The 21,072-nt window shown below is 64.1% G+C and overlaps 1 protein-coding gene across 3 annotated transcripts; it reads right to left on the bottom strand.

Moving 5' to 3' along the window:
* Window positions 1–167: 167 nt before the first annotated feature.
* On the bottom strand, window positions 168–20,329 carry CAMTA2 (calmodulin binding transcription activator 2). 3 transcript variants are annotated; one of them, XM_032235778.1, is made up of 22 exons: window positions 20,031–20,329; window positions 19,492–19,577; window positions 19,167–19,270; window positions 16,323–16,390; window positions 15,570–15,705; window positions 14,960–15,031; window positions 13,698–13,851; window positions 12,141–12,296; window positions 10,641–11,776; window positions 10,417–10,543; window positions 10,194–10,328; window positions 7,332–7,450; window positions 5,727–5,905; window positions 4,702–4,780; window positions 4,183–4,483; window positions 3,742–4,097; window positions 3,223–3,383; window positions 2,878–3,118; window positions 2,620–2,691; window positions 1,748–1,941; window positions 1,156–1,230; window positions 168–842 (listed from the first exon to the last, which is right to left on the bottom strand). In XM_032235778.1, exons 1-22 carry the CDS (start codon window positions 20,171–20,173, stop codon window positions 776–778), a joined length of 4,161 nt encoding a protein of 1,386 aa, XP_032091669.1. In that variant the 5' UTR covers window positions 20,174–20,329; the 3' UTR covers window positions 168–775. The 3 variants fall into 3 exon arrangements, with proteins under 3 accessions (XP_032091669.1, XP_032091668.1, XP_032091670.1); XM_032235777.1 differs by having other exon boundaries at window positions 3,223–3,410; window positions 20,031–20,328; XM_032235779.1 differs by lacking the exon at window positions 20,031–20,329 and adding an exon at window positions 19,746–19,857 and having other exon boundaries at window positions 3,223–3,410.
* Between the last annotated feature and the right edge of the window lie 743 nt (window positions 20,330–21,072).

Genomic DNA, 21,072 nt, shown 5'->3' with positions numbered 1-21,072 from the left:
CTGCCGCCCCCCCCCCCCAAGCAAGGGGTGAGAGGGCTTTGGGTTCCAGTGGTTCCCAAACTTGGCAACTTTAAGACTTGTTGGACTTCAACTCCCAGAATTCTCCAGCCAGCAGAGCTGGCAACTTTAAGACTTGTTGGACTTCAACTCCCAGAATTCTCCAGCCAGCTCTGCTGGCTGGAGAATTCTGGGAGTTGAAGTCCACAAGTCTTAAAGTTGCCAAGTTTGGGAACCACTGGCAAACAGATGCCACACTGGCCACCTTTTGCCCATATCATACACGTATGTACAGAGGGACGGGGAAGGGGGGGGGGCTGCTGGAGTGGGGGGGGGACCCTCTTCAAATCCCAGCCTGGCTCAGCTTATGGGGAGGGGAGAAGGAAACAAGACGGGGGTCTCAAAAAGTGCATGGGAGGAGATTGTCTCCCCACCCCCCACCCCGACCCCTTGCGAGTGGGGGCTGCTGCAGGCCCTCCAGAAAGCCCCTCCCCCCCCAAGAACCCCCCCCCCTTACAGAGCCCGGGGTGCGGCGTCCCCCTACGACCCCGGCCCCCGGAAAAGCCCCTGCGTGGCACAGGCGCCTTGGCACAGGCGGAAGGCGAGCTCCCCAGGCGGGAAGGGCCCAAGCCCTGAGCCGGGGGTGGTTCTATTGCACAGTCCTTCCTTCCTGCGGGGAGACCCGTGCCCCCCCCAGCCCCCCCCCCCCAGTCCTTCGGGGGGCTTGGCTGGGGTCAGGATTTCTCCTCTGCCTCCTTCTGCGGGCGTCCTCTTCGGGCTAAGTGGCCACGCCACGCTTCTGTGGGGGCGCCTCCATCTCCTGCCGCTGCTTCATTTCCTTCATCCTGTGTTGGGTGGGGGCCAAGAGGTGACTTCTGAAGGGAGGGAGGGATACCCCCAGACCCCTGGAGCAGAGCAAGGCGCCCACCCTACCTCCAGCTGGATGCCCCCCCCCCACACACACACACTTATTCTGTCCCACAGGCACCTGGCTGGGCTTCTCACACTGGGTCTCCTTTGGATCTCCTAACTGCCCCCCCCCAAAAAAAAAACCCCTCATCTTGTGGCTCCTTATAGTGTTGATGAGGCCTGTTCAGCAGCTGCAGAAATGCCCCCAATCCCTGCCCCCCCCCCTGGACCCCTCCCTCTCTGCCGTACCTGTGCCGACAACGTCGTAAGAAGCGCATGATCTTCCGAGCGGCCTGATCCTGCTTCTTGGTCAGGAAGGTTCCCCTGTGGGCAGAGGAGACGGGGGGGGACGGGGGGGTGTCAAGCGGCCGGAGTGGACCAGGCCTCTCATGGCAGAGAAGGGATTCACTTAGCAACCCTCTTAAGAACTGCCGTCGTTGACTTCAACCCAAGGCATCGGGGGGGGGGGAGGGCATACGAGTTTGAAAGGGGGGGGGAAGCGTTTCTAACGCCCACGGGAGGCGGGCAGAGCTGCCCCACCCAGGCCGCCTGACGCTCTTCTCCCAGCTGCCGGGGGGGGGGGGATCACATCACAGGGTTGAAATTGTCCAGCTGTGAAGCTTTGCCAGCCCAGGTGAGGAGCAGAGACAGGGAGGAGCCCACGGCTATGGAATTGGCCGGGAGGGGGTCTGGGGCTTCAGGGGGAGGGTCTGCAGGCGAATGCCACAGGCCGGGTCTGCTCCTACCTCCCCCCCCCCCCCCCGTGCAGAGCAGGTGGCCTACTCCTCTTGCAACCAGCCCCCCCCCCCTTTTTCCGGCCCAGCCCTGTCCCGGCACCCACTTCATCTTCTGCTGCATGGCGGCCGATGTGCGGTGTCCCTGCTTCAGCCGCTCGTACTCCTTGTAGCTGCGGTAGTACTGCTGGATCAGCACGGCGGCCCGGCGGCTCTGCCGGAACTTCTTCTGCTCGTAGTAGCTGCGGAACTTGCTCTGGATCAGGATGGCCGCCTGCGTCATCTTCTTGTAGAGGGCGTACTGGGAGGGAGGGTGGGGGGAGAGGAGGGGTGGGTGCCGGGACTCGTCTCCCACCTGCCAATCCCGGAGCACCCACGGCCTTCCCCTTCTAAGGCAGCCGGGGGGGTGGATGACATCCCACTGTCCCCAGCCCCCAAGGGAGGTTTGGGCTCCCCAGCGGCAACCAAGGTCCCCCTTCAGGAGCCCTAGGGGGTTTCTGGGGGTGGGGTGGGGCGTGGGACAGGGAGAGGATCCTCACCCTTTCAAGGAAAGCACTCAAAACATTGAGCCCTCCCACTTTGCCCCTATCCAGCCCCCACCCCTCAGGTGGAGCCGAGATGCCCCTCCCTGGGCTCACCAGAGCCGCCCCCCCCCCCCAGCAAAGAGGGAGTCTCCATTTCCCAATCACAGCCTGCTCTTCCTCAGCAGGAGGAGGAGGAGGAGGAGGAGAGAAACCCCTTTCCTGAGGCCTCTCCAGCCCCACGTGCCTCCCCTCTTCCCATGCCGGGAGTGGCCCCTCCCCGGGGCCTCTGAGCAAGGGCCCCACTTCCCCATGTTACCTTCAGGGCAATCCAGGTCAGCTTGCAAGACAGAGAGAGGCAGCAGGTTAGTTGGGGGGGGCGCTTGCAAGTGTGTGGGGGAGCCTCCTGGGAGGCTTGGAGGGGCCGGAGATGGGGCTGACCCTCAACGGAGCCCTACCTGCTTGTACTTCCGGTAGCACCTCTGGATAACAGCCGCCGCCAACTCCTGCTGCTCCTTCAGCCGACGGCCCTGCAAGGGGACGGGGGACACCAGGACAAGAGAGAGGGGGGATGTCAGCCCCGATTCTCCCCTCTCCCCAGCAAGGCTTCTGCCCACCCTCCCGAGTACAGGAAGTCCTTGACTTGTAACGTTTCCATTGTAAGGGAGACCGTCGTTAAATGAGTTTGGGCGATGTGCCCCGGCCGGGAGGCTCACCTTGTACTTCCGGAAGGCCGTCTGGATGATGCGGGCGGCCTCGTAGAGCTCCCGCTGCTCGTGGTCGGAGAGGGTCAGCAGGGCAAAGTCGCTCTCCATCTTCCCGTTCCCCGAGGCGTTGAGGAACTCGGCCCAGCTGGCAGCGGTGGGAGGCGGAGGGAGGCGCTCGAGGGACAGCTCCGCCAGGGGGGACTGCAGGGGGCTGAGGCAGGAGCGCCCGGGGGGCGAGGGGGCCAAACCTCTGGGAGGCAGAAGGGGAGACACAGGCATGAGCCCCTCTTCCCAAAACCTCACCAGCCTCTCCCCCCCCGCCCTTGCCCCCTCCCGAGGGCCCGGCAGAGCTACCGGCGTTGGGGCAGGCTGGGCAGCTGGTCCACGTTCTCCAGGTAGCTGGCCAGCCAGGACATGGTCTCGTTCAGGCCCATGTTGCTGGGCCGCTCGCGGAGAGGCGCCTCGGCACAGCCAAAATCCTCCTGCTTGATGCGCTCCGGCGTGGCCTCGATGATCTGCTTGGCCAGCGTCATCACGTCCACCTGCAGGGCCACCGGGGGTGGGGGGGGGGCAGGGGGAAACGGGGCAGGACGGGAGATGAGGACCAGGCACCCTGTGTAGGGCAGGCTGATGCAGCCGTTCACGTTAAGGGGGTCCACTGGGGTGAGGGGGTTAGGGTTAGGGTTAGGGGGAAAAGGCCCAGACCCAGGGCTGCTTCCCTGCACTGCTGAGGCTCACCCGGAGCCCCCCACCTCCCACCCATGGGGCTCTGCCTGCAGAAGGCAGGTGGGTTACTGGGTGGAGGCAGCGGAGTTGCCCCCGGACCGGACAGGGAAAGGGTTGCCAACCGCTTCCCCCCTCCCGGATACGGACCTGCAGGACGTCCGTCTCCGGCAGCTGCTCCTCGTTCTCGGCGTTTTCCCCGTAAGCCAGCAACTCCGGCTCCAGCTGAGCTTCGGGGCCTCTCAGGGGTCCCATGGTGGCCCCCTCGCCATAGTTGAGGAAGAAGGAGGCAGGCGGGAGGCCGGGAGGGCTGGTGGCTTCCGGCAAGTACCAGCCCTCCAAGCTGCCAGGGGGCAAGCCCTGGCAGACGTCCATGGCTCCCTCGGCTTCAGGGCTGTAGGCCGGCGACTCCCGGAGGGCTGACCCGCTAGAATAGGCCGAGGTGACGGAGAGGGAGCCTTCCGAGCGCTCCGAAGGGGAGGAGACCCCGCTGGCTGTGCTGAGCCCTGGGGAGAGAGGGGGAGTCGGGGGTTCAGTGGGCACTGAGCATCGCTGCAGGCCGCTCCCCCGAGGGAAGGAAGGGTCCCCCACCTGTGTCTGGGCTGGCTGAGAGTGGGGAGGGGACGTGCAGCCCCTCCGTGGGGTGCTGGAGGCCGACGACGCAGGCCTTGCCGGCCGACCCGGGTACATCCGCCGAGGGCTCCAGATGTTCGGGGAGGGCCTCGTCCTGGTGCTGCAGTTCTTCCAGGCAGGTGGCCAGCTTGACGTGGCCCCGCGAACGAGCCACGGTGAGTGGCAGGCGGCCCAAAGAGTCGGGGATGGCCAGAGCTTGGCTGTTCCACCGGTAGAGCAGCTGGGCTGCCTCCAAGTGGCCGAGGGCGCAGGCCCACATCTGGCGGGGGGGGAGAACAGGAATGAGAGCCCCCGGCCGAGGCAAGCACATGGGCAGTAGTAAAAAAAACCAAGATGGCGCTGCCGATGGCGCCTCTGAGAGAACCAGTTGAGGGGGGTGGCCGGCTGTTACTACCAGTGTGAACCGGTAGGAGCCCCCCTCTGCCCCCGGGTGGATCTGGCTTCCTCTCCTGCCCCCCTCCCCCGAGAGGCTCTCACCAAAGGGGTGCAGGAGAAGTGATCCACGTTGAGGGGATCCACCTCTTGCTCCAAGTCCAGATTCTGGGCGTTGAGACTCCTGGGGGAACCGAGAGCAGCCGTCACGCCAGCCCTCCCTCTCCCCAGCCCCAGCAATCGTCTTCGCCCCCCCCCCCCCGGCTTCAAAGGGTGGTCGACGTTTGGCAGGCTGGACCCGGGCAAGCGGCAGGTTTTATCCGAGCACCTACGGGACCTCGTCAGGTAGGGAAAGGCTGGGACCTGCCACGCTGGGCGGGGGGCCTACGTACAGAGACCTGGGCAGCCCTGCTGGGACAGAAGACCCGTCCAGGGGAAGCTCCCCCATGGCAGCATCCCCCACTGAAGACTCGCGGGGCTTCCCAGCAGGCCTGCAATGGAGTGGCGGGGGTCAGCCGAGAGGACCTGCAGGAGACCTGCAGGGACTCCGGAACCAACGATCCAGGCTCCCTGCCACGCGGATTCCTTTTCCCTCCTGCCGAGCTCCGATTCCCCCATTTCAGAACGGAGAAGATCCAGCCGTACCCAGGCAGGCCTGGACTTACGACCGTCGTGGAGCCTCCTGACCATCCCGCTTGTACGTTGGGACCGTAGTAAGACGGGGAGGGTTCAATCTTTCTCCCACGGTTGTTAAGCAAACCAGGGATTCAGTGCGAGTTTCGCCGAAAACCAGAAATCATGGCGGGTTTTTCAGCCAAACCGTCGTAAAACAGGGCCAGGTGTCCATAGTTGCCACAAAGGGATGTTTGGCCACGTGATCGTGGGGGAGGCGGCTTTGGCCGTCAGAACTTGGAATGGTCTATTTATTTGTTTAAATTATTGTTTTTTTATTAATAAAAACTAAATTTATTGACCCGAGAGAAGGGGCTGTAGCCCCCTCAGAATTCCTCTCCCTTAACGCCCCCCCGCTTCCTAGCCTGCCTCCCCTCCTGGGGGCTCCCAGGTGGAAAGGAGGTTTCTGGGCAAGAGACCTCAGCGAGCCCTGGGCTTTCCGGGCGGGGGGGACTCACCGCCACTTGATGAGGGTCTCAATGAGGCGGGTGTAGCCTTGGGCGGCCGCCAGGTGCAGGAGGGTCATCCCTCGGAAGCTGACGTGGTGCACGAGGGTCTCCGAGCGAAGCCACGACTGCGAGAGCATCATCTTCTCACAGACGGCCACGATGCGCTCCTCAAAGGAGTCGGAGGCGGCCTGGTGTGTGTGGGGGGGAAGGGAGGTGAAGAGCACATCTCCCACCCAAGCCACACGGCCTCCCGAGACCCCCCAGCTCCCCTGCCCCACGCGTGGCCACAGCCCCCTCCCCAGGCGGTGGGATGGACAAGGGGTGGGCTGGCATTCCCCGCGGACGACTGAAGCCCCCCAGCTGAGGGGGAAGTGAGGAGTGGGAGGCCGTATTCCTCAAAGGTGCCCTCAGGCCTTGATGGGCAGTGGGCACCCTGTCCCTGAGGTGCCCTTCAGCTCCTAGGCCAAGACCATGCCCCCCTGACCCCCCCCCCCCTGGCTGCCTTACACCTGTCCGCTCTGCCAGCTCTACCAGGGCCCTGCTGCCTGGGGATGATGGCTTCTGTAGTGCCCGCTCTCCTCTGAGTAGCTGCGGTGTGTGTGGCCAGGCTGAGGCAGGCTGTGCCCCTCGCCCAGAAAGGCTCCACGCGGTGCCCCCGCCCTCCGGCCAAGCGGCTGATCTCAACGGAAAGAATTCGGGGCCATTGGGCGGTCGGGGGGAGGGGGGGCAGATGCCTTCCCCACTCCCTAATCCCACCCAGAGGCCGCCTGGCCTTATCTCCCCAGCCGGCCGGCCGTGCAGCTCCAGAATAGCTGGGCTGGCTGGCCACGCAGGTGCCAATCTCAGCGAAACCCGAGATCCAGGCCGGGGGGGGGGAGGGGGGACGCACACTAAATATACATGGCTGCTGCTTGTGGGGCTGGGACAAAGGGGACGGGGGGGGGCACCTCCACCCCAGCCACTGTCTGCACGTTGCCTGCTTGGGAGCTTCCCAGGGGGGCTCCTGGGGGGGGGGAGGTGAGGGTGGGGTTGAAAATTCCTGTCATTTCTGCACTTGCAGCTCAGCAGGACCCGTGAAAAGGAGGAGGGGTCCCATCAGCTAAGCCCCCCAACATCCACCTCTCCCCACACCCACATCCCGGACCTTCTGGCTCAGGGCTGGGGGGCTGCCCTGCAATGCCCCCCCACAGCTGAAGGCCTCCCTTTCAGGCAGCCTTCGTGCGCCAAACCCTTGCAAAATAAGGGCTCGGAGGGGCCCCACAGCCTCCGGAGGGGAGCCGTGGGGTGAGGAATAGTCCCGAAGGGCGAAAGGGGAGGGGGCAGCCCTATGGGTTTGGAGAAGAGCCTCGCGGAAGGAGAGCAGGGATGGCGGCCCCCAGGGGCCCCGTGCAGCCCCAGCAGAAGGGCATCAGCGGAGGGCGGGCACAGGCCCCACAGCACGGAGGGCAGCCGGGGGCCTCCCACAGCCAGACCCAGGTGCCCCCACCCCAGAGACTGGCGGAAGGTGTGTCTCTGCGCCCCCGACTGGAAAAGCCCACATGAGTCACGGAGAAAGCCGAGCAGGGCAGCCGGGCACTGGCAGATCCCATGCCCTGCTCCTGCCCCACCTCTCACCTGGCCGGGGGGCTTCTCCCCTTGGGGCTGGGGCCCGTGGGAGGCAGAGGCGGCCATCTCGGCTACGCGCTTCTCCATCTGCTCCAGGCGCTCAAGGATGGACATCCTGAACTGGTTATCTGGGGGGGGGAAGGAAGCTGGTGAGAGGCAGCCCAGCCTCGCCCTGGCCAGCCCAGGTGAACAGGGGCAAGGGGGGGGACAGCTGGCCGAAGAGGTTGCTGGGCATCCTGTTAAGCTAATCCTGACTTGGGGGCGATTAACGGCTGGCCTCCTTTGGCCAGCTCAGGGGGGGGAGGGGCATCTCCACTGCCCCAAACGGGGGGGGGGGCTGCACCAGTCCACTCGGTCTTGGAAAGGGGAGCAGAAAAGTGGGTTCATCCTGGGGGGGGGGGACCCGGAGCCCCCCGTGTCCTGCTGCTGCTCCAGGAGGGAGTGGACCCAGCCCATGGGGAGGGGGGGGGCTGGGAGGGGGCTCGTGTCTTCTCCCTGATGGGGGCAGGTTGGGGGGTTCAGAGAAAGACATTAATTAAAGAAAGAAACAGATTCTGTGGCAAATGAAGCGAAGGTGCCAGGGACCCCCAGCCCCCCCCCCCCCCAGTCCCTTCACAGAGCAAAGCCGGGGGTCTCTTCCACGGACAGCAGAATGGGAAGAAGCCCCTTCCCCACGCAACCATTACAGGCACCAACTAGGAAAGTCCAGTGAATGGCAGTCTCCGGAACCCCACTTGCCAGCCCCTTCCCACGCAGCCCCCCCACCCAGCTCATTCATTGCCCCCCAGACGGGGCTGCCCCTCGGGGAAGGGGGGGGGCTGCTTCTGCCAGCCCACACTGGAGCCCAAGGACGCACAGAGCAGGGGGGGCTTCTGGGGACCCCCTCCCCAACCCCCCCCCCGGGTGCAGGTCCTTCCCTCCGGCCGCAGCCCCCTCTACCCATGCTCCGGCCCCCTCCCCACCTACCCGTGGCCGGTACCTGCTCTGCGCATCGCCGGGGGACAGACGGGGCTGCCCCCTTGCCTGACCCCCAAGCCCAGCGCTCTGCGGCTCAACTCCGGTGGGACTCAAGAGGCAGCTGCCAGCGACCGCACAGAAATCCCAGGTTAGGCCCGTCCCCCAGCTGGGGGGGGGCAGAGATCAGGGCACCGCTACCCTTCCTGGTATGCAACGACTGGGTGAAGGGGCTGCTGCCCCCTCCCCTGACGCCCCCGGTGGGAGGGGATCCGGCTCTTCCTCCGCCAGCCAGAGACGGGCAGCAGCCTGACCAGCGCCGGCCCTCCTGAAAATAGCCACCGGCCTGGGCGGGGGGGGGGGGGGGGCGGGAATCCTTTAATGAGCTCTGGCAGGTCAGCCGGAGGGACCTTCGCCTGCAGCTGGTGGCTGAGAGGAGGCCCCACACACACACCCGCACGGCCTCCTCTGGGAGGGGGGCAAGGGGCCCCTCTCCTCCCCACCTAGCAGGGCCCCCCCTGCTCCCCATTGCCTCCTCTCCCCAGCTGCCGGGGGGGGGGAGCGGCAGGGGCACAGCCCGGCCTCTGCCAGGGCCTTTGGGCAGGTCGCGCTGGTTCTTCTCAGAAAGGGATTCTTTCCAGTCACATGGGGGGGGGGGTGGGGGGGTGCGGCCGTGCGTGCCTGGACAGATGCCCTCGGGCACAGGGAGGGGAGGGGCCGCTCTGCAGGCACCCCTCAAAGCCTCTGTGCCCGACTGGCAAGGACAGCGCAGAGGATCTGACCAGGCTCTGGCCAGGTGAGGTCTTCCCGGGGTGGGCTGGGCTCAGGCTGCTCCCCCCACTCATTTGGGTCGGAAGCAGGTAGGCCTCCCCCAGACTCCCTGGCCCACCTGCTTTGAGGCAGCCTGGGCAACTGGAGCCCCGGCACGGGGGGGGGAAGGGGGTGCAGAAGCCCCCAGCTGCCCCCCCCCCCCACATCAGAAGATTTCCCACCTGCAGATTCCCAGCCTTCCTTGCCCGCAGCCACCACACTGGCCCACCCGGTTGGTCTGGCAGAGGCCGGGGTGGAGGCTGAGGGGGCATTCAGCCAGGGCAGGAGGGGGTGTGTTTCTGCTGTACCCCCTCCCCCCCCGGGACCGAAGCAGGGTGCTTGCTCCGATGCCCCATGGCCACCCCTGGGCGTCTGCTGAGCAGGGCGAGGGGCGCTGGGGCTGGGAGGGGGGGAGGGGGCAGCCTGGCCTTGCCCTCCCCCCCGAGGGGCTCTGTGGGCCCAGCGCAGCCGTCATGGAAACTCCCGGCCCCTCCCAGCCTTTCCGTTGCAGATGCCAGGAATATCCGCGTCCTTAGAGACACTGGGCACAAACAGCCCTCCGGAGCCCCAGACCTCCGCTCGGCCATGGGGCAGTGCCCGCCGTGGGCTCCGAGGGGCAACACGGAGACACCCCCCCCCCGACCCCTTTCGGCCTTGACTCTACAGGCAGTCCTCAACGTACGGCCGCAATTAAGCCCCACGTTTCGGTTGCTAAGCGAAGACAGTCGCTAAGTGAGGTTTGCTCCACTTTACAGCTTTTCTTGTTGTTAAGGGAACCGCTGCAGTCGTTAAGCTAGCAAGGCGGTCGTTAAGCGAGCCTGCCTTCCCCGTTAATCTTTGCCTGTCCGACGTTTGGAAAGGGACCCCACGTAATCCGAGGATACGGCAACGGTCACAAGTAGGGGCCATTTGACTTTGCATCACGTGACCACGTGAACGGTCGTAAGAGCGAGGAATGGTCGGAAGGAATCCCTTTTTCTCCCCTTTGAATGGTCATTAAGCGGAGGCTACCCCCGGAGAGGGCGGGGGAGGCCTGCAGGGACACGCCCGCTGGGCCCCCTGCCCGCAGCTGGGGGGAGGGGGGAGGGGCGCACCCCCCCCACTCACCGTCCAAGGAGAGCCAGTCCAGCTGGGTGCTGGGCAACGCCAGGAAATTCCGGGCCCGGTACTCAAAGAGGACGGAAGGGCAGAGCAGGCAGGAGTCCCGGGCGACTTGCAGCGGCACCAGCCCCGCCTCGTGGGCTGCGGGAGGAAGGGGGAGAGGACGGTCGGAGGGGGCCGGCAGCAGAGGGGCCCTTCCCTCCCCCCTCCCCACTCTCGGCTCCCCTACCTGGGCAATAGCAGCGCAGGACCCCGGACTGGATGAGGGCAGCCGGGACCGAGACCTGGCCGAAGAGGCAGCTGTAGGACTCCGAATCGTCCATCCAGGGCCCGGTGATCAGCACCTTGACGCCCCCCTGGCCCCCCAGGAGGAAAAGGCAGGAGTCAAAGAGGGTCCGACACCCCACCCACCCCTCTGCCCCACCAGCCAGGCCTCTGGGGCTGAGCACCCACCTCCGGGTAGGACCACTCGGGGGAGAAGTCGGTGATGGAGACCAAGGGCTGAGCGGAACCCCCCGAGGCGGCCTCCACCGCGTAGGAAGGCTCGCCCGGGGGCTCCGGCAGAAGCGGCTCCGGGCTCCCCGCCCCGGGACTGGGGCCGTTCGGGCTGCCTGCGCTGTCGGCCGCTGTGCCCTCCGTCATCAGCTCGCTCAGGAGGTCTGGGAAGTGGCTGTCGAAGGACAGGCCGAAGGGGCCTCCCGCGGCCGCCGCGGCCACTCGCTGGATGACCGAGTACAGCTCCTCCTGCAGCTCCTTGGGGGAGATCTCCGGCACCCCCCCGGCCTCTCCACCCCCTTCGCCAGGCAGCCCCTCGGCCCGGGAGTCCCCTTCATGGCCCGCCGTCTCCATGGGCGCCTCCGTGCTGCTCTTGGCTTCCGCCACCGTGGGGCTGGCCGAGAGGGGAGTGGGCCCCTGCCCGGCCGCGTCGTCCTGGATGAAGAAGCGGTTGGCGGAGACGTAGAGCGAGTAGCCCGCGGCCGGGGCCTTCTCCGGGGGTTCTGGTTCGGCTTGGAGGCCCGGGCCGCCCCCGTACGTCTGTCCTTGCTTGGGGCTGTTCAGGAAGCGGTCGGGGTCGAAGGTGTCCGAGGCCCCCTCGTTGGTCTCCATGGCGGACTCCAGGCTCTGCGAGAGGACCAGGCCGGGCAAGACGGCCAGGCCCAGGGGTGCCACGGGGACCGCCCCCCCCTCTCCAGAGACCAGGTGCTGGCTGGGGGTCAGGGCCAGCGGCTTCTCGGGCCTGCTCGGGCTGGCCATGACGAAGATGGCGCTGCCGGGCAGGCTGACGGAGAGGGTGCCCGGGGGCCGCTCCTGCTTGGGGAAGCCGCTGGGCCGGGCCAGGGCAGGGGAGGGCTGCGTGGAGTCGGGGAGGGCATCGGCCATGGGGGGGGAGCCGGTCTTGGTGGGCTTGAGGCCTTTGCTGTCCAGGAGAGGCCCCTTGACCGGCTCCGGCTCGGCTCTGGCCTCGGGGCTGCCGGAGATATTCTGCACTTCCGTCAGGGCCGGGAAGGGGCAGGGGCGGACCTCCACCTTTGGGGAGATGATCCGGTGCTTAATGCTGTTGCATTTGTGCGGGACGTGGCCGGGGCTCCCTGCGAGGAGAGGAAGGGGTGGGGGGGTTAGAGCATTTCCAGCCTCAGACGAGGATCCTGGGTTATTTGCAAGGCTGGCAGGGCGGAGGGGAAAGGCAGTGCCCCCCCTTGCGCCCCATAACTGGGCAACTTCCAATCCAGACAGTGTTTCCCCCTCCTTCCTCTGGCCATCCAACTTCCTGCCTTGGCAACACAATCTCCCCCCCCCCACGACACGCACACACACACTGACAAACCAAGATGGCCCCGGGTGTCCCTGGGGCTCCAACCCCCAGACCCTCCTGGAGAGGTTCTCCCCTGACACACACACCCCACAGCCTCTCAGCGGGTGGGGTCCCCTGGGGTGGGGGATGGGGGGGCTGACCGAGGCTGCTGCCGCTGCAGAGGCAGGAGTGGGTCCGGGGGGCCGGCTTGGCCTGGTGGCTCTCCAGGATCTGCTGCACCAGCTGCTCCACGGAGAATTCGGCCGGGCTGCTCCCGTTGCTGGTGCTGGTGCTGCAACTCCACTTGATCCCCTGAACTGCGGGAGGGAAGGAGGAGGAGGCCACGTGTCCACCCAGGGTCCCCCCTCCCCGGCCCTCCCCACATGCAGAACCCCCCCCCCCCAGGGAGGAGGAGGAGGAGGGGGCGCTGCCTCTGCCACGGGCATCGGGGCACTGGGTGGGCAAAAGGAAGCCTCTTTCCAGATTTCCTTCCCCAGACAGGCGGCCAAAGCACCAGGCCTGCCCAGCCAGGGCTTGGCCTCCAGCTGCTGGTCAGCCGGAGCCTCCTGGGGACGGAGGAGGAGGAGGAGGAGGCTGCTGGTCTGGCGCTTCTGAGCAGCCCCTGCTGGTGGTCAGAGCAGGCCCAGCACAGCCACCGGCTTTTGGTGGCTCGGCCGGCCATTCGGAGCTCCCCACTCCAGGAAGAGAGGACAGGGGGTCCTCGAGTTACCACCGCAATGGAGCCACAAAATGGGCCGCTCACAGGATGAGCCAAGGTGGCGCAGTGGTTAAATGCAGCACTGCAGGCTACTGCTAGATCAGCAGGTCAGCGGTTCAAATCTCACCGGCTCAGGGTTGACTCAGCCTTCCATCCTTCCGAGGTGGGTAAAATGAGGACCCAGATTGTTGGGGGCAATATGCTGACTCTCTGTAAACCGCTTAGAGAGGCCTGAAAGGCCTATGAAGCGGTATATAAGTCTACTGCTATTGCTATTGGACCCAATTTTGCGACCCTTTTTAAACCTTGGTTAAGCGAAGCCTTTGTTCGTGGCCTCCACACAACCAGGACACCTGAGCAAGGGGTTGGTGCACACCCGAGGGGCGTGCCTGAGGGCTGCCCCTCCCTCACACAAAACCATCTCTTCTCCCCCCCACCCCGGACCCCCCACTCTGGCTGGGGAATGCTGTGCTGGGGGACGGGTGAAAGGCTGCTGTTTTGGCAAACCCGTTATAAAATGTCACCCCGTTGACTGTGGGACCCCACAAACCGCAGTAAAGGTGGCCTGGCTGCCCAGCCCTTCGGGGGGGGGGGCTTGTGATCTGGGGGAGGGTCTGAGCGTTGGGATTTCGACTCCGGGTCATAAATCCACGCCAGGTAGGTCAATCAGAACTTTGAAGAGTTCCTTAGTGACTCGTCGTAAGTCAAGGACCGGTAGGTTCCCTCCCTCCACGAAGAACCCCCAAACCCATCATCCTGCGCTTGCTGTGGTGGCGCAGGGGCTAAGAGTGCAGTTGGGCGGATGGAATCTCAGATTGGCTCAGCCTTCCGTCCTTCCGTGGTCCGTAAAATGAGGAGCCAGGCTGTTTGGGGGGGGGGGGCAAGAGGCTGACCCTGGAATCGCTTAGAGACGGGAGTGTGGGGCCCTCGTGAAAGCGACCCGTGAGTCGAAGGGCTCCCGCCGTTGTCGCTGTGCCCGTCCCACCCCGTCCCTCCTTACACATGGGCTTCAGCTGGCCGACCAGGTCCTCCTTCGACCACTTCAGCCACTCCTTCCGGTCACTGTTGATGGAGCACAGGATGGGGCTGCAGATCTTCCCACAGTCCTCGATGGCCGGCACGTTCAGGTAGTGGACCAGGACGATATCCGGGTTCTGCAGGGGGGGGGAAGCAGAGGAGCCGATCTTGTTAAAAGAGGGGAGGATTTCCCTAAGCCTTGAATCCTGGTTCCCTTCCCGCATTCCCGCTCTCAAACTGGAACTGGGGTGGGTGGGTGGGAAAGTGAAGCCTTGGGGGACTCCCCAGCCCAAAAGAGGATAACAACAACTGGGGAGTCCTCAAAAGACGACCTGTCAGGCCCCAAAGCAAGAATAACCCTGACGATTCTTCCGACTTCTTCATTGCTTGAAACCTGCAGACAGAATCTTGCCGGATTGAAGACTCGAAACTCTCTGCCTCCAGATGGACTCTGGGAACTATTAAGGAGCAGCTGTCTTCACCCTCGTTCTCTCCTAGTTCCTATCTGTTGCCTCTTCCTCCTCAGGAATGGACCCCTCCCCTCCAAGGGATCCCCCTCCTCACGGCAGTTGGTCACATATCAAGAGCCATGAGAAATGAGGGGCCTCTCTAGGGAAGGCCAAGCAGACCCCCCCCCCAAGAGAAGCAGGACACCAGACCCCCCATATTTCTCAAAGAATTTATGTGTTTTGGACATTTTTCTCCTGCAGTCCTTGGTATGGTAAGTAAGCAACAGTGAATAAAAATGTTTCCTAAAATCATCTTTTGTCCTATTAAAGCAGGGGCAACTTGGCAATTTTAATTTTTTTTTTAAAAAAAAATCATTTTTATTTTTAAACATAAAAGACAACATAAAATAAAAATTCTCATCCATTACATACAATTTTAAGACTTGGGGACTTCAACTCCCAGGATTCCTCAGGCAGCAGAGCTAGCTGGGGGATTCTGGGAGTTGAAGCCCACAAATTGGAGACCCCTAACCCTTAGCAACGTTCAGGGGTGCGGGCTTGAACTCCCGGAGTCCCCCCCCCCCCCGCCCAGCATCCTGAGATTGGCAAACGCCACCTTAGCCTTTCAGGGCCCAACTGGGTTCTTCAGCCGAAATGAAGGCAGCCGTTCCGAAAGGCAGGGGACCAAGGAGAGGGGGGCAGCTCCCCTGTTGCTATCCTCCTTCTGGAGACCCCCTCCCCACCCCATTCCTCCAGGAAAGCCCCCGCTCGGCTCAGCAGCCGCAGGGAGACGTACCTGCAGTAGCCAATAGCAGCGCCGGTGGAATGTGGGGACGATGGACGAATGGACGTAGCAGCCGTAGAGACACTGGGGGAGGCAGCAAAGATTTGTCTTTTGGGGGGAACGCTTCCTCCCCTGAGTCAGACCCCCGCACGGATAGTTTAGTGGACCGTTCAAAGTTACGACGGCACTGAGAACCTTCTGGTTGTTTTTTCACACCTACCGCCCGCTGCAGCATCCCCACCTAACCGAAAGGTTGGCAACCGGCTCGTATTTATGACGGTCGCAGTGAGGAAAGTCAACGGGGGAAGCCAGATTCACTTAACAGCCACGGGAAAATCATAAAAGGGGGGCAAAGCTCGCTTAACCGAAGTTTTGCTTAGCGACGGGAAATTTTGAACTCAATGGTGGTCGTAAGTCAAGGACCACCTGTAAACCCCTCCCCCCCCACTCCCGGGGCCGGATCCTCCTCTCCGCCCGTGGCCTCTGCAGCCCCCTTGAAAGAGGGACCCCCCGGAAGGACCCCCAGCCTCCCTCCAGGGGCCCCTTCTGCGCCCCCCTTGCCCAGGGAGCGCCCGGGGCCTCTGCAGAGGGGGAGGGGGGCTGCAGGGGGGAGGGGTCCTACCTCCACCCCTTTGACTTTCAGCTTCATGTGGTCCTCCCGCGTGGTCTTGCCGTCCTTCCGCTTTTTCCAGCAGTAGCCGTCCTTCCGGTACTTCACCTTCTTGCGGTTGTACAGGATGAGGGAGCCGTTCTGGGGTCTGCCAGGAGAGGAAGCCCTGGGCAGCAGGGGGGTCTGGAGGGCCCTGCGGCTGTGGAGCCCCCCCTCCCCAGGTCTGCAGGGGCCCCTGGGGGCCAGCAGGACAGGAAGCCCCTGGGGGTGCAGCAAGGAAGCCCCTCGGGGTCTCCGTCTGGGCAGCAGGGGATTCTCCACTCTGCCAAGGCCGGAGGGGGCAGCCAAAGAGGGTCCGGCATCTTGTAGCCCACCTGGAAGTGCCCAGCTGGGGTGGAGGGGGCAAGGACCCTCACCCATTTTGGCAGCCTCCCTGCAAAGCAGCTTTGCCACGCCTGTATGCTGGCATTTGGGGGGGGGGCGTTCCTCTCATCCTTTAAATTTCCTTTCGTTTCATCCGTTAAATTTTCTTTCCTTTCATCTGTTAAATGTGCATTTCTGCAGCCGAAAGTGGCTTGGACGAAACCAGCAGAAGTGGGCAGGTGGTGCTGGTTGCCCAATCCCCCCCCCCTCCCCAAGAAGGGATTTCAGGCCCCCGAAGCACCAGCTGCATCTGCTCCACCGGGGGACGGGTGGGTGTGCGGGGTCTCTGGCGAACCCCCCCCCCCCGCCCCGGCCTTGAGGCAGCAGGGACCGGCCCCTTACCTGGTCTTGGGGGAGCCCGAGAGCCATTCCTCATGTTTCTCAAAGGTGATCAGGTAAGAAGCGATCTCCTGCGAGAGAGATCCAGAGTGACCCCCCCCCTCAGAGACAGCCCCCCCTCTTGGGAAATGCCCACCAGGGGCCGGGCAGACAGCAGAGGGCCAGGCCAAACTCAGGGGGGGAGATAACCTAAAAAAAGAAAGACCTGGAGGGATCCTTCCCTAAAAGCCGGGAGAGGCTGGGGCCCTCCCCCTTGGGAAGCCCCTGGCATCGGCTACCCCCCCCCTCCCCATTCTGCATTTCTGTCAATTCCGTTCTTGCGACCCAAGAAAGCCGCTGGGGGGACCGAGGCGCCAGGAGGGCCGAAGTCTCTTGGACAGGCCGGGAAAAATTTGAAATTTGAAATTCAATAAATTTCCAATCCCGTAGGACTCTGGGCGGCTTTCAGAAACGAGATTTTAAAAAAATTTAAAAATTAAAAATAAAAATACAGTTATTAAAATTACAGACCATCCATTCTGCCTAGGTGGGGCTAATCATAAAAGCAGGCCCCGTGCCCCCTTCCTCACTATGAACCCCCCCACCCCCACCCCCACCAGGTGCCCTGTTCCCTGGACCAACCTCCGAGCACTCGGGCCAAACCAGGGCTTGGTCCATCGTGGGCACGAGAGGCTGGAGAGAGAAGGGGGCAGCCCTCCCCCGGGCGTTTAGAGGTGACCATGGCAGGGGGAGGAAGCAACGTGTGTCCAGTCCTCCTACTGATGGTCTTATGGTCTTCTCAGGGAAACTGAAGGACCCTGAAAAACAAGGAGCCCACCCCCCCCTCGGCACTTAAGGGAGCCTCGCCTAAGGACGGAGCCCCTTGGGGGGGGGGGTGTCCCTCGGGGCAAGCAGCATCCCAGGCTCTGAAGCAGGCCTCTTCAACCGTGGCATCTTTGAGCCTGGCGGACTTCAACTCCCAGAATTCCCCAGCCGGCTCTGCTTGGAATCCTGGGAGGTGAAGTCCGCCAGGCTCAAAAGTTGCCACGCTTGGAGAGGCCTGGCCTAAAGGCAGAGCTGGGGGTGCAGGAGAAAAGGGGGCTCTCGGTCTGCAGGCTTCCCCAAAAATGCCCCCTGAACTTACGACCGCAACCGAGCCCGAGCAGACGGTTGTGAAGTGGGTTAGCCCCACTCTGCAACCTTTCCTGACCACCGTTGCTAAGCGAATCACTGCAGTTGTAAGTAGCTTGGTTGTTAAGTGGCTCCCCCCCCCCTAACTTAGAGGGATGGTCACGTGACCCCGGGACTCTGTGACCCTCATAAATATGAACCAGTGGCCAAGCGTCTGAATTTTGGATCACGTGACCCTGGTGCAACGGTCATAAGTGTGGGAAACAGTCACAAGTCACTTTTTTTTCCTGACTAGACTAGACTAAACCCCTGGTCGTAACCCAAGGACTGCCTGGTATTCCTTCCAGCCAGCTCAGAGCCCTGATGGGAACATTGGCGCACCTCCAGCACCCCCAGCTGCCCCCCCCCTTGGGCAACCTCTGGCCAGAGGTCCTTTCAGACTCCAGCAGCCTCTGAGCCGGGAGCAGAATCCTGACCCCCCCACCCCCCCAAGACTGCCCTGAGTTGGCACCCGGGAGCCCTTGCCTTCTCCGGCTCCCCTCCCAAGGCCGCCCAGGCTGATCCCCCCGGATGCCGGGGCTCAAGCCAACTTTAGGGCCTGTGAGGACCAACCTCTGACCCGCCGTTCAGTGGGAAACCCGGCGTGCCCTGATCTCGGACCGAGGGGCCAGGCGGCCGCAGCCCCCTTCCGCAGGGCACCCGGCCCGTGACGTGCAGGAAGACAGGCGACCTCTTAGAGCAGAAACCCCCCCCCTCTCCGGCCAGCACCCACCTCCCTCCCGGGAAATGCCAATGCGGCACTAATAACGTGAAGGCCGGGCCCTTCCCCGAGACCAAACAGGGCAGAAACCTGCACAGGAAGCGGCTGCGGGTGAGGGAGGCTCCGGGATGCTAGAAGGGGGGAGGCAGGAGATGCCAGCCAACCGAAAGCAGAAATGGTGGCCGTTGGCAGGAAAGAGGCTGGGAAGGGCGGGCAGAGCCAGGCCAGAAGGGACCAGCAGGCACAACGGGCGGAGTCGGAATTTCTCTCCAGAGGAAGGCAAAAAGGATGAAGAAGATGTGCAGGAGGGCTGGATAATATGTGGGAGGGGGCCCATTTGGCTCCCCCACCACCACCCGGGAGGAACTACCGCCCCCACTTTAGGAACGCTGCCCTGGGCTCCTTTTCCATGCCCGGTTTCTAGGATGCCGCTCTTCCCCCCCCCAAAAAAAGAGGGCATCAGTGTGGTTTGTTCCTTCCAGATCCCAAATAGCCCCTTGCAGGAACCCCTTCCCTGTTTTAAGCATAAATACACAGATAAGAGTGGGGCTCACATCCCCCCCTCCCCACTTACCACAGGCCTTGCGCTGGGCTAATGGGCGAAGGGAGCCCCTTTTTAAAAACGGGCCTATTTGGGTTGGGTGATGGGCTTAAAAGAGGGGAGGGGGCTCCCTCCTGGCCACAGTCAGTGCCAACCAAGCGCAATCTGACCTCAGAGGCTGGGAGGAGAAAACCTGCAGGGGGCTTGGGGGGGGGAGGCTCAGGGAACAGGGTCCTGGGTCCTTAGGGGCTACGCGGGGGTCCCAAGAGGAGGGCAAAGCCCCCCCCCGTCCAGAGGGGCCCTTCCGTACCTCCGCCTGCCTGGTGGACGAGGCAGTTTTTCCCAGCCCACCCGAGACGAGCCAGAGCCCAGGACGGGTTCGGGGTTCGGCAGCAGCAGCTGCAGCCTGCGCTCCCCACCCCCCCGGCGCCCCTACCTCGTTGGTGTTCCAGCGCAGGCGCTCCTTGGGCAGGGCCGGGCACTTGGGCACGCTCTCCACCAGCTTCTTGGGCAGGAAAACCTTCAGGTGGTGGCTGTTCTCTGCGGGAGGGAGGAGGGGGGGGACACGGAGGGGGCGGCGGCGGCGGGGTCAGACTCGGAGATGCGCCCGCAGGGGAGGGGTCGCTCGGGGGTCCGGCCGCCCCCCGCCCTCCCCCTCCGGGCGGCTCCCTCCCGGCCCCTCCCCGTGGGAAAGGAGCGGGGGCCCCTCCTCGCCCCTCCTCCGCTCCCAGGCTGCCCGCGGGCCGAGACCCCCGACTCACCGGAGACCTCCGTGGCCGCCTTATTCATCTTCGGGGCGGGCGGGGCGCTCAGAGGGCTCTGCCGGGCAGCCTCCACGCGAACCAGCCTGGGGGGCGGCAGCAGGGCGTCAGCGGCGGAGGGGAAGCGGCCCCTGCTCGGACACACCGGCGGCCCCCGCTCCCCGCCCTCCCCCCTTCCTCCCTCCCTCCGCCCCGCCCGCAACCCCCGCCCCGCCCGGTGCCAGCCTCGCCCGCCCGCTTCGCCCGGGTGGCACCTGCCGAGGCGCCCGCAGCTCCGGCTCCGCCACCGGCCGCCATTCCCTGCGCCGGCTGCTGCTCGGCCCCTTCCTGCCTCCGCCGCCTCCGCCTCCGCTCCGCCCCGCCGGTGACAGCTCGGCCCCTTCGCTCAGCGCGCACGGCCGGCAGCTGCCCAAGAGGGGCTCCGCGCGGACGGAGGCTGCCGGGGCGGAAGGGAGGAAGCGGCCCCCGGACCGAATGGCAGCCGGGATGCAGCGCGGGCACCTGCGGGGGCGATGCCGCCCTGCCCCCCGGGGTCTCACCCGGGCGGGGGTCCCGGATCCTTGGCCTGCGGGGCGCAGAGAAGGGGGAGCCCGCAGCCTCCCGGCTCAGCCCAGGGACTTCGGGGCGGGGAGGAGGAGGGGGGCGAGGCGACCCCCGGGTGCAGGCCGAGGGTGGGGGGCATGACTGTCTGCTCCTTGGGCTGCCCCCCCGCACCCCGCCTCCCGCTCAGTCGGCATGGGGCGCTCTGGGGCAGGGGGAAGGGGGCGCTGCACTTCCGCCCTGGGGTCAGCAGCCCCGCCGCCAGGATCCCCGCAAGAGGCTTTCCTGGCCACCGGTGGACTTCAACTCCCAGAATTCCCCAGGCAGGAGAGGAGGCGGCGGCCGCCCATCTTAAAGGGGCAGAGCCTAATAAAAACAACCACCCCCCCCAGATGCCAGCGAGGCTGAATGATACCGCAGGAAGGGCCCGGCCCGAGGAAGGGATCAGGAAAATGGGTTAGGGAGTGGGGCGGAGAAGGAAGTGCTTGGCAAGGAATAAAGCAGGCATGTTAACCTTGACCACGGTTCGGTCAACTCCAGGGATTCTGGGAGATGAAGTCCACAAGTCTTTTAAGTCAGTGTTTCTCAACCTTGGCCACTTGAAGATGTCCGGACTTCAACTCCCAGAATCCCACAGCCAGCGAATGCTGGCTGGGGGATTCTGGGAGTTGAAGTCCGGACATCTTCAAGTGGCCAAGGTTGAGAAACACTGGATTATGCAGTTGTATTAACCTCTAAGCCACAAGCTCTCCTCCCTTATCAGCTGAGCCAGGGGAATGATTAAGCATTCGCTGGCTGGGGAATTCTGGGAGTTGAAGTCCAGGCATCTTCAAGTGTCCAAGGTTGAGAAACACTGTTTTAAGTGGCCCCTGACGGAAGGGGAATAGCAATTGATCTGCTCCCATCTTAGTTGAGGGCCCAGGGGTCCCCTTAATTCCCACCCTGCAAGTGGGTTGGAGACTACAAGTAGTCCTCCACTTCCGACTGCAGTTGAACTCAGAATTATGACCACATGTCCTTGTGGTTGTTAAAAGAAGATGC

Source organism: Thamnophis elegans, chromosome Z (assembly GCF_009769535.1).
Source record: "Thamnophis elegans isolate rThaEle1 chromosome Z, rThaEle1.pri, whole genome shotgun sequence".
NCBI lineage: Eukaryota > Metazoa > Chordata > Lepidosauria > Squamata > Colubridae > Thamnophis > Thamnophis elegans.
The sequence above is the reverse complement of the archived record's forward strand: the minus strand, read 5'-3'. Positions and strand labels throughout refer to the sequence as shown.

Coding starts and splice junctions, on each gene's coding strand:
- CAMTA2 (XM_032235777.1), bottom strand. CDS start 20,173: ATGCCCCCCACCCTCGGCCTGCACCCGGGGGTCGCCTCGCCCCCCTCC. Junction 12,297..13,697: donor CGGCCAGCTGAAGCCCATGT/GTAAGGAGGGAC, acceptor TCCCTCCCGCAG/TTCAGGGGATCAAGTGGAGT. Junction 10,544..10,640: donor CCGAGTGGTCCTACCCGGAG/GTGGGTGCTCAG, acceptor CTGGGGGGCCAG/GGGGGCGTCAAGGTGCTGAT.